At 36.1% G+C, this 20,254-nt stretch overlaps 1 protein-coding gene across 2 annotated transcripts in view; it reads left to right on the top strand.

Moving 5' to 3' along the window:
• NLGN4X (neuroligin 4 X-linked) overlaps positions 1-20,254 on the top strand; it is a 119,268-nt gene that overhangs the window by 36,006 nt on the left and 63,008 nt on the right. Inside the window, exons 2-3 of one of the 2 annotated variants that reach the window (XM_009565983.2) lie at positions 3,337-3,396; positions 6,949-7,101. In XM_009565983.2, coding sequence (XP_009564278.1) covers positions 3,337-3,396; positions 6,949-7,101 — 213 coding nt within the window. The remainder of the gene's footprint in view (positions 1-3,336; positions 3,397-6,948; positions 7,102-20,254) is intronic. The other variant, XM_009565985.2, reaches the window with a different exon arrangement.

Genomic DNA, 20,254 nt, shown 5'->3' with positions numbered 1-20,254 from the left:
GAACAGAATACTCCAGGTGCGGCCTCACTTGGGAAGAGGAGAGGAGAGGAAATAACCTCCCTCAACCTGCTTGCTGCACTCTTCTTGATGCACTGCAGAATACCATTGGCCTTCTTAGCAACAAGGGCACATTGGTGGCTCATTGTCAACTTCTTGTTTACCAAGACTCCCATGTCCTTCTCCACAGTGTCAAAAGCCTTGCTGAAGTCAAGGTAAACAACATCCACTGCTCTCACCTCCTCTACCCAGCCAGTCATGCCATCATAGAAAGCTATCAGATTGGTCAGTCATGATTCCCCCTTGATGACCACTCCAAATAACCTTATATTGATTCAAATGCTTAGAGATGACATGCAGGATCAGCGATTGTATCACTTTTCTAGGGATGGAGGTAAGGCAGATTGTCCTGTAGTTTCCCAGGTTCTTCTTCTTGCTTTTTTGGAAATTGGAGTGATATTAGCTTTTCTCCAGTCCTCAGACATGTCTCCTGTTCTCCGTGATCTTCCAAAGATGATGGAGAGCAGTTTAGCAATAACATCTGCCAGCTCACCCAGCACTCATGGTACATCCCATTGGAACCAATGAATTTGTGGGTGTCCAGTTTGCCTAGATGATCTCTAACCCAATCCTACTCCAGGAAGGGTCAGTCTTCCTTTCTGCAGACTTTTTCACTTTCCTACACAGTCCTGGATTTCTGAGGTCTATCCTTAGCAGCAAAGAAGGCATTCAGCAGCTTTGCCTCCTCTTCATCCTCCATCATGAGAACACATCTCATTCAGCAGTGAGGCCCACATTTTCCCTGGTCTTCCTTTTGCTGCTGATGTACCTGAAGAAGCCCTTCTTGTTGTCCTTGACGTAGTTTGCCAGACTCAATTTCAAGTGGACCTTAGCTTTTCTTGTTGCATCCCTACATGTTCTGACAGTGTTCCTATATTCCTCCCAAGTGGCCAGCCCCTTTTTCCACTCTCCATAAACCTTCTTCTTCCAGGTGAGCGTTTCCAGAAGCTCCTTACTCATCCGCGCGAGCCTCCTGCTTTCTTTGCACTGATCTTGGAAATGGAGGAAGAAGTGCTCAAATACTAACCAACTATCTTGGACCCCCTGCTTTCTAGAGCTTTATCCCATGGACGTCCTCCAAATCTATGAAGAGGCTAAAATTAGCTCTCCTAAGGTCCACTTTTGCATTCCTGCTTATTGCCCTGCTTCTTCCACCATGATCCTGAACTCCATCATCTCATGGTCACTGCAGCCAAGGCTGCCCCAACTTCCACATCACCAACCAGACCTTTTTTGTTTGTCAGTACAAGGTCCAGTAGATACTACAAAGTCTCCAGTAGAACTGAGATCAAAATTTCTTCTGTTATATGCTTTGAAACATGTATCTAGGTGGATGTGTTGTCTATTAGTAATTATTTCTCATTAATTTTTTACATGAATCAAAAAATAATTTAAGGTCACTTTGTAGGTGGACTAGTTGGTTTATCTAAATACAAAACTAATATTTCTTGAGTAGCACTTGAGAAAGAACTAATTTGAAAGGAAGAACAAATTTTGAAATATTAAAAAGCAAAACTTGGATATTGAGTAAGATTTAGAGCCTCTATCTGCCACTTCTTAAAGAAATTTATAGATTAGGAAACATCTGTGTTTCATTGGCTGTGATATTTTACTTGGTTAATTATATACTGAATACATATAATGAAATGTATTTGTATACTACACACACAATAACTTGTGCACAACTGCATTGAAGATGCAGGCTTTGTCTGGAGATGGAGTGTCAGCCACAGTTTTTCACATATTTACTCAGTAATCAACATCTGCATATAGAACAATAGTCTTTCCAGTAAATTTCTACAGAAAATCTGTAATCAGTCTCTATCAAGAAAAATCAGAAAATCACTGCACAGAACCCAAAACCGTATGTATAAACAAATTTTAAGTGCTTTAGTAACTGTTAACAACTTTCTGTCGTGCTTATTTACAATTATGGACTGAGATTTACTTGAAACCTTGAATTTTGAGGGATATAGGAACATTTTAAATTGAAGGATAAAAATAAGTAGTATAATTATATTAGCTAAATATAATTATTTTAGCTAAATATGATGTCTCTGTGACATATGCAAACTTCATACAAAAACTCATAAATTAAAATGTTAATGAAGTATAATGTTTTTAAATACACTTCCAAATAAAGACAATTAATGGAAAAAATTGTTAGAGTGGTTTTATTTATTTAGTACCCATATTTAAGTTTTAAACTGAATTAAAAATTGAGTTTTTTATTCATGTCTCATTCTTTATTTAGTAGCCTTTTAGATTACAAAGGGCTACTTGATACAGGAGTAAGCACAGTATAATTAGACGTTGAATGCAAGGATAATTTGGTTAATATTTTCTTAGTCAGAAAATAGAAGTATTGGCCAAGAAGAGGGTGGGGAAAACTATATCTGTTTCCTTTTGCTCCCATGAGTAGATGCTATGGGATGTATGGACTTGAGTGTATGTCTGTGTATGTGCATGTATGAACTTTATATTGAATACAAATTATAATGTATGCTTTGCTAAATCTTCTAATAAATAAGTACAATGTTTATAATGGTAAGTAAGTATTTTTAGTTAATTTCTAGGTTTTTCTGAAGTGCATAGAATCTAGCATAATTTGAATCAAGGCTACTTTTGGACCGATTTTATGTCTGCGATTGACTCAACTCTGTTTCACCTTTGTTTGCAGTTTGTTGTTTTAAATATCTTTTTGCTCATATGGGAAGCAAGATTAAATTGTAAGGAGGTTTATCTTGGTCCATTCGAGTTGTGTATGACTCAGTGATAATTTTATTTGCATTTGTTCCATGAAATTCAGGTTGTGGCTAATTCTTAATACATTTTCATGAGGATGAATAAAATATTAAGTCATTGAAGATGGTGACTGAAGACATTATTTCCTCAAGGTTACAGAACAGAATGAAATTAATTGCATTTCTCATGTAGAAACCATAATTTGGTAAATTTTTCAATATACTTTTTTTGGTTTATATTGTTCTTTTTTAATAGCACATTACTTTTGTTTTTGCAGAAATCATTTTTAACAGAAGTAACTGCATTGTCACAGAATATGATACATTTTTTTCGAATATTTTCAATTTGTTCTTCTTGGCATTTTATGTTTATGTGCAGTTTGCATCTTTTTTGTTTTTCAATTTCAAATGTAACAGATTTTGACATTTTTGTTACATTTTCCTTTTTTTGTACTAGTGTTTTTTTTATTTTTGAGAACCTGCTGTTTTTGAATTGTCTTTTTTCCCTTTATTCTCCTCCTCATTATGATCCCAGGAGCCAACACAAAGAAAAGCGCAGATGATATAACCAGTAATGATCGTGGTGAAGATGAAGGTATTTTTTGTTTTTTTCAAAGCTCAACCCTGATGCATGAACATAAACTTTTTATTTTTTGTTGTTATAATAATAATATTGTTATTGTTATTGCTGTTATTTCAACATGATTTTTAGTCCCTTATTTGCTGAAGCACACTTCTGTGTGCTTCTTTATTCTTTTCTTTAGAAATTACTTCCATTGTTTTTCTTTTTTTAATTCAAAATTAGCATATAGATGACTGCAGTTCCCTTGTGACATATCTGTAAAGGTGATTCCTAAATATGCGTGAAGTGAGTAACATAAATATTATTTGAAACTACATACCTTTTCTTCTCTTATTCTTTCTTAGGTTGAGAAAATGGAATTAAAAACATGCATGTGTTCTTTCCCTTCCTACACGTTTTGTACATTCACCTGTTTGAAATTCATGAAAGAACTCACATATATCCTTCCTTTCACTTTCACTGTTTCCCTAGTGCACATGCTGATGCAGTTGAATTATGCTTTGTCTTTGCTATTTTTATTTACTTTTTTTTTTTTTCTCACAGGATGTGGTTTATTTCAGGATATAATAATAAAGGAAGCTGTTGGTGTTGCTTTATTGTTTTTTTCCTGTAATCAGCTAGCCTCTGAGATATATTCATTCTGACTGACTGCATTCCCACTGAAATCAATGACAATCATTTTCATTGACTTCTTTCAGAGTTGGATTAGATTCCCTGAAAGGAAATGTTAAAGTTCACAGTGAAGTACCCACAATAACTTTTACAAGGAAATACTTACTACTTGCTTTGGCACAGTAAAGATATGTAGGATGCACCAAAATAGAAAGAAGTTATGAAATCTTCCTCTATTATTACTCTTCCTTTTCATTAAAATTACACTGATAGTTTATTTTACCTTGTATATTTACCAAATTAAGAAGAATATTTTCAAAGTAATAAAGAAGATAACAACTTTGAGTAGATTATTGTTTTGGTGTTGGAGCAATGTGTTTCTTAATCCTTTCACACTTGGAGAATCTGAAGTGTTATGCTATATATTTTTTCCTGTTTTCTTCTGTCTGACACTAGTTCAAATAACTTTGAAACATTTGTCCTCTGTGTTCCACTTAGAGCCACACATATTGTAGTGAGGACGATATCTCCTCTTTTTCTGGGAGTTCAACTCAGTTGTAGCTATTCATGCATAAAATACCATAACAAAAACCTCTGGTCTTTGATTCACGCTGGTTGCCCTCTACTGTACCTTCATCATTGCTGATTACACTATTCCTTATAACACAAAAAATGCAGTACAGAATATTTAAAAATTACTCTGTTATTTTCGGAGTATCACCTTCCTATTTCTGTGCAACACATCCTTTTTTTCAAATTGTGGTATCATCATTTTCTACATTAAATTCTGTAGCTATTTTTAAAGCAAATGGTAAGTGACAAGCAAAACTGAAGTTGATTTAAAAAAACCTTAAGACAGATATTGGATTATGAATGAATTACTATAGACTTCTTAAAAAACTGTAAAATGTTAGGGTTTCATGATTTACAAGGACATCCACTTTAGATGAAAGCTCATACAACATGGAGCTCGCTTCCTGTATGTTGAAGCTAATCATGTTCCCATTGAAGGGGAAGAGGAAACCTCCCATTGACTTCAGTAGTGAAGATTCAACCCTGAGGGTAGAGCTATGTAATAAGGAAAGATTAAATACAACAAATCATGCCATGACACTTTGGAGAGAGAAGGGAAAGTTAATTCAGGAACACAAATAATTGTGTCAAATAATTGTTGCTTTCATTTTTTGAAGGCTTAGCTGTGCCTTCACAGAAGTAACTTTCATGTACTTTGCTGAAAATGCTGAGAATAGAAAAAATACAGACACCAGACCCCACCTCATTGCTTTACATGATCTGTTTAATGGCTACATTAGGCTTATAGTCACAACAGTTAAGACGATCTTATCACAAAACCTTTTGTTCTGCTGCTCCACTACAACACATAAAATATGATACGTAAAGTGTATATCTTTTTACATAAAGAAGGCAGATTCTACAACAAGCCTTAAACCAACAACTAGATGGGTGTATATTGGAGCCTGAACATCCATTCCTTGCACTCAGATGACAGTTTTTGATATTTAGGACAGTGCATACATATGAGTAAAGTAAAGCAAAAATGGTCCATAGTCATAAAAATTATCTTTAAGTATGCTCAGATTAGTTCCACATATACAAAATAATATATATTTGTTGCCTCTATTGCTGATCACATTTTTGATATCTTAGAGTATTCCCTAACAGCTCTAAAGAGAGAGAGGATTTTTAGAAGGCTTTCAAACCCACGCCCCTTACTTCTAGGTAGTTATGTCAGTGTTTTCTTCCTCCATTTCCCTTTTTCACTCTTCATTATATGCCTACCCTACCCAAAAGACAACACTACTTGCTTTTTTTTCTCTTTTGTAGTCTTAATTGAGTAGTTGAAAACTCTGATTTCCCTTATATGTTGTACTATATGATTGAAAAAAGTACTCCTATTTCACATGCAAATAGACTGAATTATTCATAAAAAGTGTGATTATCTGACAGAAGCTTACCAAATTTCCTCTGCTTTTTAAAAGAGCTTAGCCACTGTTCCCACTGTTTCTGTAGGGAACATATGTTCCTAATTTAGGTGGCCTGAACCATATGTGGGATCAGGAACCTAACTTTTTTGGTCATTAGAGAAAGAGAGATTAATACAGTCCTAAATATACTCAAAAATATTGATAAGTGTATCTTTATAACTCCTCTAATTCACTCTGTAGTATAGTTTAACTTTCAAAAAACCCCCAACTACCTGTTTGAAAGTAGTCAAGAGCTTTTCTATGTATACAGAAGATCAGCCATGCCACTCAGGAACATTAGTTCAAGGCTGTTCTTTAATGCTTAGCTACCATGGCAAGGAAAAGTAGATAGTTTGATTTAAATACAAAAAAAATCTGGGCCATGAATTCACATTAAATTCTCTTTGGTTGTTAACTCATAGGCTATTTGAAAGAAGGAACGGTTTACTATATTTACTTCTATCAGAACAATTTGATTTCGTGATATTATCTCTGACTGAACTATTGGGAATATGATTTCAACAATTATGTCTCGGTGAGGAATGCTAAAATATAGATCATTATTGTAATTTTATTATTAAAGGTATAGAGATTTCTAAATGGACATAGATTTTAATCAGAATATTCTAAAAAGAGGAACGATTATTCCATGATTTGATTTTTCTGTGTAGGCTTTCAGACATTGTATTAAAATTAAATTCCTTGTAATATTGAAGGCATTTCAAGTGTCCTGAGAGCATTTCAGAGGAAATAGTGTTTGAAGAAATGGAGATAAATATTCAAACTATAAATATTAGAATTGTAGGATGATCCTGAACTGTGTAAGCTAGCTGATTAAGGAAATGGTGAAGACGTTGAAAATACAGGAAATAATTGAGGATATTTTTAGCAATGTTATAAGTTACTAATGCCATATTTCCTTATTTTTTATTACTCTATTATGTTTTCTTTACTTGAATTTTTTCAGACATTCATGATCAGAACAGCAAGAAACCCGTTATGGTCTACATCCATGGTGGATCTTACATGGAGGGTACTGGCAATATGATTGATGGCAGCATTCTCGCAAGTTATGGAAATGTCATTGTTGTCACTCTCAATTACAGGCTGGGAGTTTTAGGTAAGCGACTCTTTTCTTCATCACCAATTGCATAGAAATATTGCCTTAATTTGTTTAATTTGTTTATCATTCACAGATCCTTGGGTCAGTTTTGTTTTTAAAGCAGAACATTCTTGCTGGTGGATTTTGAATTCTATTCAGTATTTTATGGAAACTGGGATAGGCTGCGTTCTTTTTGACAGATGCCTTCACCATAGACAAAAACACCTGGGTATTTATAATGATGTTGGCACTGGTTTATGTTAAATTAGTCATGCTCTTGCTCAGATCTAACAAGCTTTGAGAACTTATATCTTTTTCTTATTAAAATCTTCTCAATTCTGTGTGAAAAAAAAAACCATCGTGAATGAGAACTCACCAGTTTCAAAACAGGTGATAATGGTAAGAAGAGGGAAATCGTTACTGTCTATCTATATTCATTATTTTTGTGTGCAAATTGTTTTTTAGGGCAGAAGATATAGAGGTAATACAGACAAAACAGGCTATATGCACTGATGGAATTTATGTTGCAGGTAATATGAAGTCAATGGGTGTCAGGGAGTGATGTAAAATTATCTTCCTATATATAAGGAACTCCATAATTGTGAATTATAATGGTGAGAGAAATTAATACTTCTATCTCTCAAACAAGAACAAGCGATGCATCTTACTTGCATTATAAATATTCCTCTATCAGCATTAGAATGAATAACAAAATAACCTCAGATCCATAACAACAGACCAAAGATCTTTTCTACTTTCTCTGTTGTTCCAGCTCTTGCATGTTTGCATGTACCAGGCTTTTCTTCAAATGAAAGCTTACTTATTCAAGTTCTACCTTTCCACAGAAAATTAAGTCAAAATATAATTAATTATAGCAAATATTATTAATATTTTTTTATCTTAGTGAAAAAGCAGATTGTTTGCATAGCATAGCATATAGACTGCTCAAATTCTCCTATTTCCAGCATTTTAGATACACAAGGTAAGGTGCAGAAATTTCGTTTGTGTGTTCTTTGATGTAGAATGGCTTTTACAGAGATCTTTAATCCTATTTTTCTTTATAGCAAAGCTTATCTTTATTCTTGGCATATACTATTTCAGAACACAGGAAACTTCATTTACTGAGTTATCTACCAATGTCTTTAATGTGTTTCAGCAATGTTCTAGCTCATCAGAGTACAGAGAATGTTTTTCATGTCCTTGATTTTTACTCTTGTTTAAATACAAAAGATGTTTTTTTCATGATAGAATCAGATTTAAATATGAAACAAGGAATATAAAAGGATATTTTTGTATATTTATGCATGCAATCTTGTTACACAAAAACATCCCCAGAAAAGGGAAAAAAAACCCCAAAACCAAGTGAAGTAAATATATGTGAAGAACTCAAGGTTCTTAAAAAAAAGAACTGTTCTTGTTGTCAAGCAAAGTATATATCCAGGAACTTGGTAATAGTTACTTATTTTTACACAAGGTTGTTCAATGGATCTCTGAAAAGGTTTTCTGATGATTCCTTAAAACTGATTTTGTTGAAGGATACAGGTGACTTAGGTAGTATAAAATGTTTCATTGTCCAGCTGCCTTATATCAATATAAAGGAAGAATGCGGAATTTGCATTGATGAACTCCTATTCTATGTATTTACATTGAAAATAAACAAAAAGTTGAGAAAGAGACAGATTGCTATATTTTTGCACTGTGGCATAAATACAGAGGTGTTTATGTAAGAAACAGAAAAGTAATAACTATGAGGATTTAAAATGGATTACTAAAAATACAGTGTTGTATTTGGCATTAAATACTGCTTCTCAACACTGGCATGTGTTAACTTTTGAGACAGTATAGAATTTACTCTTTGTTATGAGAAGTCTATATTTGAATTAGAAACACAGAAGACATTCAGAATATGCATATAGCATTTTAAAAAGTTCAGAGGAGTTGTGTTTTATGGGCATTTCATTTTTTTCTTCCTGGGTGAAATGTAAATATGATCCTTGACAACTCATTAGGTTCTTCGTAGACATTGGAAGACATTAGGTGAATTCCATGTATTTTTTTATCACAGGTAAAAAAAAAAGAGAAAACACAAATTTCTTCAGGTAAACAACTATATGGAAAGCAAACATGATCATTCATAAAAATTTAAAACAATTAATTTAAATGTTATAACATACAATTTTAGGATTGATAGGATTTATATGCATTTTTTTGTAGTCTGGATTATCTTCTTTTTGAAAGGTATATTTCTTTCTGTAAATCTGATGTGTTCCAGTTATTTGTAAGTTTATGCATAAGAGACCATATACAAATATGAATTTAATGACAGAGATGTGTAATTCTATTACTATTATCACATCCTGTGATGGAGGAATATGCTTTGAATTGATCACAGAGATAAGTTACTGAAGATCCTCTCTTTATATATATCTTTTCTTCCTCTGGAAAAGGATCACTTGAATAAAACTAGATACTGGATGTTATACTTGCCATAAATGTTAGTTCTATTCCTTGAGGCACACTTTTAATTTCCTTCTTAATTGTGTCATTAACAACAGTAGATAGAATATCTATAAGAACTGCATAGTCACAGAAAGGCTTGGTTTGAAGGAATCTTCCAAAATCATAAAGACCAACACCCTTGCCATGGAAAAGGTTATGTCTCACCACATCAGATTGCTCAAAGCTGCATCCAATCTAACTTTGAACAATTCTGGTGGTGGGACATCCACAACTTCTCTGGGCAATCTGTTCCAGTGTCTCACCACCGTCAAGGTGAAGATTTTATTCCTTTTATTTAATCTAAATCTACCCTCTTTTGCTTTAAAACCACTACCCCTTGTCCTGTCACTACAGGCCCTGGTAAAAAGTCTCTCATTTTTCTTATGAGTCCCCTTTATGTATTAAAAGGCTGCAGCAAAGTCTCTTGGGAGCCTTTTTTGCCCAGGCTTAACAACCCCAGCTCAGTCTTTCTTTGTTAGAGGTATTGTAGGCTTCTGACCACTTTTATGGCCCTCTCCTGGACTCACTATGATAGGTTCTTCTTTTTCTTGTACTGGGGACCCCAGAACGAGATACAGTATTCCAGGTGGGGTCTCGTGAGAGCAGAGTAGAGGTGGAGTATCACCTCCTTCAACCTGCTGGCCACATTTGTTTTTACAAAGTCCAGGATGCAGTTGGCTTTCTGGGATGCAACTACATATTGCTAGCTTATGACTAGCTTTTCATCCACCAGTACCCCCAAGCCATTCCCATCAGAGCTGCTCTCAGTTCTTTCATTCTGCAGCCTTATTGATACCGGGGATTGCTGCAGCCCAGGTGCAGGACCTTGCACTTGGCTTTGTTGAACTCCTGAAGGCTGCCCAGGTCCCTATGGATGGCATCTTTCCTGTCTGGCACACCAAGTGCGCTGCTTTGTGCTTTCTGTAGGCTTGCTGAGAGTGCACTCAATCCCACTATCTGTGTCATTAATTAGGATGTAAAGTAGAACTGCTGTGGAGCTTTGAGGGACACCAGTGGCTTTTGGTTTCTGCTTGGACATTGAGTCATTGACTGTAACTCTTTAGGATGTGGCCATCTGGCTAGTTCCTTATTTGTCTTAACAGTCCATCCATCAAACTCATATCTCACCAATTTAGTGGCAAGAACTTTATACACAACTGTATCAAATGCCTTAAAAACATCCAGGTAGATAACATCAGTTGCTCTTTCCTTGCCTCCTGATGCAGTCACCTCATCACAGAAGACCACAGGATTAGCCAGGCACAAAGTAACCTTGGTGAAGCCATGTTGCTGTCTCTAATTACTTCTCTGTCTTCCATGTGCTTCGATACAACTTCTGTGAGGATCTATTCCATGATTTTACTGGGCATAGAGGTGAGGCTGACTAGTCAGTAGTTCCCAGGATCCTTCTTCTTACCCTTTAAAAAAATTGGTCTGATATTCCCTTTTCTTTTCACATGGGATTTCCCCTTTGTGCCATGATTTTTCAAACACAATAAAACTGGCTCAGCAGCTACATACGCTGTTTCCGTCAAGACCTACTATTTTCCTGGGATGCATCTAATTGAGTCCTATGGACTTGTGTACATTCAGGTTCCACAGGTCATCTCAGACCTAATCTTTTCCTACAATGGAAGGACTTCATTCCCCCAGTCTCTGCCTTTAGGTTCAGGTATTTGACAGATGTGGGAAGAAAGATGACCATTAAAAACTGAGGGGAAAAAAAATCATTGAGTACTTCAGCCTTCTCCATACCAGTTTTCATGAATTCTGTCTTATTTATTTAGGAGAATACATTGTTCTTTTCTGAGCAATGTATCTGTAGAATCCCTTCTTATCATTCTTCACATTACTTTCCAAAATCAGCTCCAACTATGCCTTCATTTTTCTGCTCCCATCCTTACACACCTAGGCAGCATACATATGTTCTTCCCAGGATGCACGTCCCTGATTGCACTGGCTGTGCATTTCCTTCTTACACTTATTACTGACACATGCCAATCTCCTTCCTTCCTCGTCCCATTTCTTGCACATGTGAATCAAGAGCTCTTACACTCTAAGGAAAATGAACCTCAAAGAGCTACCAGCTCTGTTCTGCACCTTTAATCTTGAGGTCAGTTTTCAAGGGTTCCCATCTAGTAATTCCTTAAATAACCGAAAGTTTACTCTCCTAAAATTCAGGTTCCCAACCCCACTCTTCACCTTGGCCCTATTCCTTGAGACCTTGAGACTGTGAATCCCACCAGAGCATGATCACTGCAGTCCAGGCTGCCACCAGTCTTGACTGCTTTTATTACTTTACCTGTGTTGGTAAGCGAGAAGTACAGTAATGCTTCTCCTCTGCCTAGGCTTTCTATCACCTGGGTTAAAAATTTGTCCTCAACATGCTCCACGAGTCTCCTGGACAGCTTACAGCTTGCTGTGCTGCTTCTCTAGCAGATGTCAAGGTGATTGAAACTCCTCAGCAAGATCAGAACCTGCAAGTGTGATGTTTCCTGTAACTGAAGTAAGAACACTTCATCATCATCTTACCCGTGGTTGGGTAGCCTGTAGTAAACACCAAACACAAGGTTTCCTTTCTTGGTTTGGCCTCTAATTTTCACCTTTAAGCTCTCAACCTGTTCATGACTCTTTTTCAAAGATAGCTATGTGCAATCAATCCATTTTTTTATATGAATGGTAACCCCTCACCATCACCTCTCCTTCCATGTCTGTTCCTTTTGAGCAGTTTAAAGCCATCAATTGTAGTGCTCCAACTGTGTGATTTGTCCCAATGTGTTTCCAGGACAGTAATTAGATCATAGCTTTCTAGGTGCGCAGTGGATTATAGCTCCTTTTGTTTGTTACCCATGCTGCATGCATTGATAAAATCACACTTCGGTTGGGCTATCCATCATGTCACCTTTTTAGAGGAAAATGCCCTAATTTCTTTGGGGCATCTCATACATGTTTCCCTCCTGGCTCCTAATATATCATCAGCTCCTGGATCTTCTCTGTTATCCCAAACTCTATCCCCTTCCCCTGTTAAATTTAGTTTAAAGCTTTTACTGTAAGTCTGGCCAGCTTGTTGGTGAAGAGCCTTTTGCCTTACTTGGTCAGATAAATCCCTTCAGTGCAGGCAGCAAGCCTATTGCAGGCAGTGGGCAGCCCTATCCACGTGTCCTGCTTTCTCAAACTGCCATACAAACTACCAGTGCTGCTCACAGCCTATGCCATCCCTGTTTGCACAGCCTGTTTGTGGTGGCCCTGGTAGCTGGCATTCCCCAAGGGCCAGATATATACCTCTTCCCATGATTTGAACTGAGGCAAGGGACCACCAGCACTGTCCCACTCTCACCTACCCTTCTCATGAGACCAGCAGAGCTGCTCTGGGAATAAGTACCTCTTCTCCCTCTCTGTGTTCAAGTAACACCATGGCAAGATAGCACACAGCTGGGCACAAGACTTTCCAACTTTTTAATTATCCCTCTCTATCCTTTGAATAAAAGTAATTCCAGTATTATTCTTCCTTGGATTTCTAGACCCCCCAAACACATATGCAGCAATAATATGGGTAGTTCGTGCCATATAAAAGGCCATATTTTTCCTGCGAATGTAAGTTTGCATTTATCAAAATATATTTCATGGACAGAATCCTTTTAGGGCAATAAAAGACAATGATTCGGGTTTGGTGGCTTTTTTTTTTTTTTTTTTTTTTTACTTGTTGTAGTGGATGCTATTCAAAAAGTGGAGTGCTGTGTTGCTGTGTTTAATTTCTTGTGCACTTTAGTGTTTGGGAGGATCCTGTCTCTGCCCAGCTCAGCAGTTTCTCCTTATAATCATACCTCATACTAGCAATGACTGAAAACACTGCTGGAGCTACAGGAAATTGCTGCCTTGTCCCAGTGCAAGACACTGCTCCTGTATCTTGATAAATTCAATACCGTAACACACAGAAGTACTAAATCTTGCTGTCTCTCCACCCCATGCTTTGAGCACTGTGTAGGATGATAACTTTTCTTTAAAATAGGTTTAAGTTATTCAACAGTTGAGTTGAATTTTTAAAATTCCTAAACTATTTATGGAATTATTTAACTGAAATGATGAAAATTCAGCAGACTGGGAGGACTAGGCAAAACAGATACCCTAATTCAAAAAACGTTCCTGTATTACAGAAAATGGGATGATTTGAATGACTTGACTCACTCAGTCTAGATACTGCTCAATTCCTCTTCATTATCTACGATCTTAGCCTTCATGGATATTCTTTAAGAAGAACTAACATATCTGCAACCTTGCTATAGACATTGTTCTAGTGCCCTTTACAGGATTATGTTGGCAGAAAAAATGCAGAAGAGGTATTTATGTTTAATATTGTTTTACAGAGATGTGACCTGAACTGTCTGTCTCATGGTGAGACTTCAATATATTGAATCCCTGTTTAGCTTGTGCAACAGTAGAAGTAAAATCTGACAAATTACTCCCCCTTGGGGGAAAAATAAATAAATAAACAAACAAAAAACAAAGCCCAAACAACTTCCCCCCACCTAACCAAAACAATAAAAGACACAAAGCCCTTTTTATGCATTTAAGTTCAGTCCTGGTGTTATAAAATCTTCAAAAAAGTTTTCATATTCAAATATGAACGCAGTGTTCTTCAGTGAGCTATTAAAGGCAAAACCAGAGGTGAATTCTAGAAACATGAATCAGGTATATTGGAAGGCAGAGTTAAATGAAACATCTACTGCAGTAAATGAGACGCACTCAGAGTTCAAAATTGCAAAATTGACTTAGCATTTTGAAGACCACTTGCAGTTTAACATTTTCTTCCTCTTAGGATTCCACATCATGCAGATAACAATAGTCTGTCTCTTCTCTATCTCTCCTTCCGGCAATAAGCATCCATTTTAAGTACACTGTCTGAAAAGACTGGACTCCTTTTAGTAGAACTTACATCCACATGCAATTACAGCTCTCTATAAATGATCATATTAGGCAGTGTAGCATAAATCAGGGGTCAGTTTACAAGGAGGATCAGCACTTCTGCAAGTTACTGAGAACCTTAACTTTGTGTACTTCACTGACTGCCTGGTTTGCAATTTAAAACATCAGTGTAGTGAAACAGTGTGTGCTGTAAAAGAACTGCTTAGGATTTGACTGACCATTGTGGGTCCCTTCCAGCTGAACTCTATCCTGTTCTGTTCTATTCTACCCTGCTGTGCCCTGCCTTGCCTTGCCCTGCTCTATCCTGTTAGTATTTCACAATTTGCAGAAAGGCAATAATGAAAATCTGTACTTTAAAAGCAGCAAGTCTTGACCATATTAGTTTTTTTTGGTTTGGTTTGTTTTTTTTTAATAAGACTGGAACTGTAATTAAGTGTATTTTGGATTTGTTAGTACACTGGAGATTTTGTCTGAAAGTTTACAAGAAGAAATCAATGTTAGGGTCGTATTGCATCATAACATATACCTATAAAGTAGGCTTGGTGAATTAAAAGCTTTGGAGTATAGTCTAGCACCTATTGTTCATTTTTTATTAAACTCATGGATTTTATATTGTTAAATTCAGAAATCAATTCAATGACACTGATAAACTGGTATAAAACTGAAAGTATTGCCTTATTGTCATTGTCTTGGTTGGGGATAAAAGAGGTGTAATGAGCTGATGAAGTAACCTGAGATTAAGCAATTGTCACTATAAAATTATATTAAAAAAAAGAAAGTTTTTAAAGTTAAAGTGAAGTTAAAGTGGAGTTTAAGCTTCCTTCAACAACCACAATAGTATATACTGATTAAAGAAAAAATACAACTCTTGCTATAAAACTCTTGCCGTTTTGTCTTTGTTATTGGCAAATCTATTTAAATCTAGCGTTACAGTTCTTCTCACAACTACAGAATTTCACTATAAATTCTAAAGGGACAAAATGAAAGTTACTGGTTACTCATGCTTCAAAGGATGTGCTGACCTGCTCTGCAGTCTCTGTCAAAAACCTAATCTTGCAGGAACGAATGCCTATACAATCACATGCAACACTATAGGCCTGGGGATGAATGACTGGGAAGCTGCCTGGTGGAAAAGGACTTGGGGTATTGGTCAATTAAGGCTGTTATTGTAATTAGATGCTGCTGAAGTTTTCTTGGTTATTTTCATTTGCCTATACTTTGTGCTATACTTGCCTATTAAGTTATGATAAAACCTCTTACAAAGACATAAATTCTGTAATTTTTTTAGCAGTTAAGGAAATATAATGTCCACAAAAGAAATGAAAAAATAGTGGAAAGAGACTGTTGGAATTCTGAAGCACTCCTAAATCTGTACAAAAAATATTTGAGTGGAAAGACACCACTTCTTCTTTGTTTTCATTTTCTTCATGTTCTGGAGAACCAAGTCAGTCAAAACGGTGGAGTTTTTTATGCTGTTGATATCTATGCTCTAGATCCTGTGATGGGTTATATCTGAAGGACTCTACTGGATATTGCCCATAATGTCCATTTCTTAATTGTTTTTTTCTGTTTAAAATTTGTTATGCGATATACGTGAGTGCGCTTGTCAGCTTAGATCATAAGGATTTTATTCACTGAAATCAGAAACTTTACGTTTGACTTAATGTCTTTCAAAAGCAGGTGAAAGTATTGGAATGCTTTATATAATATAACAAATACAAGGGAGAAGAAGGAGTTCATCTGTAATATAAAATATTGTCTCGATGTGTATGTGAAATATTTTCACAATATTTTTTAGATTCTCAGACTTCGAAAAACTTTAAAAACTCATTTAGAGCGTCAGGCTGAAACACGATGATGTAATGGTAGTATATACATTGCTTTTCTTGTAACTCACTGTAGGTAAAGAACTGCAAGTGAAGATCTAAGTGCACCGAAGTCAATAAGAAATGTATTAGTTATCTCACATGGGTCAAGATTTCAATGTATTTAAGCCTTTTATTTCATAAAATCCACCAACATGACAGTCTGTGTTTTTAAACAAAGTTTTGTATAGTTTCCTCAAAAGCATCAATGCATGCTTTTAGCACTGTTACTAAGATTTGGCTGACTAAAGGAAATACACTTTTAATCTTTCATTTCATATGAAATTTCTTATAATTGCTGGGTTTTTAATATTTTGTAAAGAAATTGGAAGGAAAGAAATGTAAAGTATAACTCAATCTAATCACCCCTTGGAAATGAGCCCCATAACAACTCTAAAATTGTGAGGTAGCTGGTAACACGAGTATGCTGCTTATGAGGAGGCAGGGGAGCATTGTACAAAGGTCTGTAGGGTTAAAGTTGCATGATTGCCAATGAGATGTACTCTCAAGAGGACAGTGCAAAACAAATGCATTTTTTTCCTGAATTATTTCAGACCTCCATATCATTCTTTCCAATCACAGACTGACTAGCACTGAAGGATCAAAATGTTTACTACTTCACAATACTTTGTCAAGACAGCTCTGTCGTACTGACCACTGGCTAAAAATATGCTCCCTATGTGATTTGGGGGCTTCCATTGCAGAACAGACAATAATTTTTTTTCTTTAATATCTCCAAAAGACTATATAAGCCTATATAACTTATCTGGGAATATTGAATGAATAAAGCTTTTCCTGGTGATGGATATTAAGAGCTTTGTTCAATAGTTATCTGCAGGTAAAGGCTAACAACTGAGACATACCATCAATTTTAATCTTTTCAATTCTCTTTACTAATTGAAAATGATGACTCCCATTTAGAGAATCAAAATAATGTGTTCTTTTGGCATTCATTAGTGCTAGGCCTCCTGCAATAGCGATGGTTCATTTTAGAGCTTGCATTGATTAGGAGAATGTATAGCAATGCAAGACATAATAAAATTACTGTTTGAAAAGTGGGAAGGCTTGTAACAGGCATAAAAATGTTTTCAGATTTTTCCATATTTTTTTCCCACTATTTCCCATGCCATCTGTGGAATGTATTATGTATTTTGCCTAAAACTAAGAACCTCGCTTATGATTTGTGAAAGGGTAAAATAAATGCTTGTAGCCTTTAGCAGAACTTAAGAGAATAAAACTAGAAGGAACATAGATTTCTTCACTGACACAATGTTAATTTGCATATAAACAAGTCTTGCACATGTAAAGAAAATCAAAACCAGTCACTGTAAGTATGCTGCATAAGTTTATGTTTTCATTTCTGCTAGAAATGTTGAACCAGTGTTCAGCATTTACTCGGGTGTGTGACTGGTTTTGAAACAATATCACAAGTATGCTTTTTCACATTTGATTTGTGTTCCATTTATAACAAATCATGTCTGATTGTAAATATTTGTACTCTGTGAAAATATTTTTATGTTTGAATAGCAAGTAGCTACCTAGCTTCCTCATGTTTCTGTTATAATCACATCCATAACTAATTGAGTTTCTATAAAAATTCTTCAAAGTGGAAAAGTATCAAATAATACACTGATATACACAGAAAATTGTCTAGCCCACAGCTACTACCAGATTGAGACTAACTGATCATGACAAAAATTTCATGCTCGTATACTTCAAATGGGATTGTGCTTGTCCTTGCAAGGCATAATCAGTGAAACTTCTGTACTGTTGACAATCTGTTAGGGAGAAATACTGTCATTAAAGCTTTTTGCCTTTGATACAGATGATTTAGTTACTAGTTTAGTAAACTTTTAGGAGATTTGTCTGTGAAGCTTCTTAACTTCTGTATCATTTTCCTTTTACTCGTTTCTTTGACAGAGGGGAAAAACCACTAAACTAACCTGACAAAAGCAAACAAATAAACACTGCTCCCCACAACCTCCCCATCCCCAGCCCTCCCCACCCCCTCACCCCCCCAATTCCCACACTCTCTACCTATTGTTTTGACTTTGCTTTGGGAAAGAGTAGAAATCAAACACACATTTTGCCCTAGACTCTCAATTGTTTTTCATCAAGGACTTGGATTAGTCGTTAATAAAAATATAAAGAATTCAGTTCCAAATATCCCTAAATAAAGGGTAGCTTATAGATATTGTTCTCCCAAAATGGAAGAGAAAACAAGCTATGACTCATGAGGTCTTAATTTAATCTCTACCTCTCCCCTGCTCTTGGGAGGAATTAGATTGCTCCGTTTAATGGTTTCTCAAAGCTGAAGATTTCTCTTTATTTCTAACCTGGATTACAGGCTGATATATGGGTCAAACCTGTTTGTTCATACACATAGACTGATAGGAGAATAATTGCATTTGTCCATACAACCATAACCAGAATTTCTGAGCATTATTATCCAATTTACACCACAAAGCCTCTGAGGAAGGAACCATCTTTCTGATGGTTGATTTGTCCTATGCAATGACCGTCCTTGCCTGTGACTGCAGCTCCTAACTATTTAATGGCATAGAAATTATTAAAGTATGAAGAAAAAAGAGCTTCACTTCTGTAATGCATAAGACTAAGAGCTGTCATAGTATCATCAGTCACACTGGCACCAACAGATCCAGGGACTTTTGAGTGGCTTTACTCTCATACCTCATAGTGAAGGTGCGATACAGCTTGCAGCTTGCAATCTGCCTGTTCAGAGGCCAAGACTGTTGGCATTTGTTTGTGTAGACGCAGACGGTTCCTATGATGTGAGGCTCACCATTTTGTTTTCCTTCCTGAAATAATCATATCTTCAGTTGCAAATGCTAAAAATCTGTTTTTAAACAAAAGACATTATAATCAATTCTCTTAATTAATGGAAATTTCTGCTTCTTGTCAGAAATGCAGATTATAAATCACTGATTATTTGACAAAGAAAAAAAACTTGGACCTTTGTGAAAAACATATGGGCTCACATTTATGGAATGGAATGGGAAAGAATAGAAGTTAGAATAGAATAGAATAGAATAGAATAGAATAGAGAATAGAAGAATTTCATTTCAGTTGGAAGGGACCTACATTAATCATCTAGTCCAACTGTCTAACCAGTTGAGATGGAACAAAAGTTAAAGCCTGTTTTTAAGGACATTGACCAAATGCCTCTTAAACACTGACAGTAATGTGTATTGACCACCTTTCTAGGAAACCTGTTGAAGTGTTTGACCGCGTTCTCTGTAAATAAATGCTTCCTAATGTCCAGCATAAACCTTTCCTGGCACAGCTTTGAATCATTCCCACACATCCTATCATTGGGTACCAGGGGGAAAAGATCAGCAGCTCCCTCTCCGCTCCGCCTCCTTAGGAAGCTGTAGAGAGCAATGATGTCCCCCCTCAGATTCCTTTACTCCAAACTAGACAAACCCTAAGTCCTTAGCTGCTCCTTATTGGACATTCCTTCCAGTCCTTTCGCCAGATTTGTTACCCTCCTCTGGATGCATTCGAGGACCTTCACATCTTTCTTAAATTTTGGGGCTGAGAACTGCACAGGGCACTCAAGATGACGCCACACTAAGGCTGAATGCAGTGGTATAATTAACTGGCTGTTGATACTGTGTTTGATGCATCCCAGGATCTGGTTTGCCCTCTTGGCTGCCAGAACACACTGCTGACTCATGTTGACCCTGCTGTCAGCCAGCACCCCAGATCCCTTTCTGCAGGGCCACTTATCAGCCACCTCTCTTCTTGTTTATTCTGATGATTTTTCCTGTGAGTTTGGTGAAGGGTCAGGTGAAATGCAAGATAGTTTTACTGACATTTTTATAATGCTTATGTAGTTAGCTAGCCATATCATTGCTTGATAA

The sequence above is a fragment of the Cuculus canorus genome, chromosome 1 (assembly GCF_017976375.1).
Source record: "Cuculus canorus isolate bCucCan1 chromosome 1, bCucCan1.pri, whole genome shotgun sequence".
NCBI classification, from domain to species: Eukaryota; Metazoa; Chordata; class Aves; order Cuculiformes; family Cuculidae; genus Cuculus; species Cuculus canorus.
This window is presented reverse-complemented; position numbering and strand designations above follow the sequence as displayed.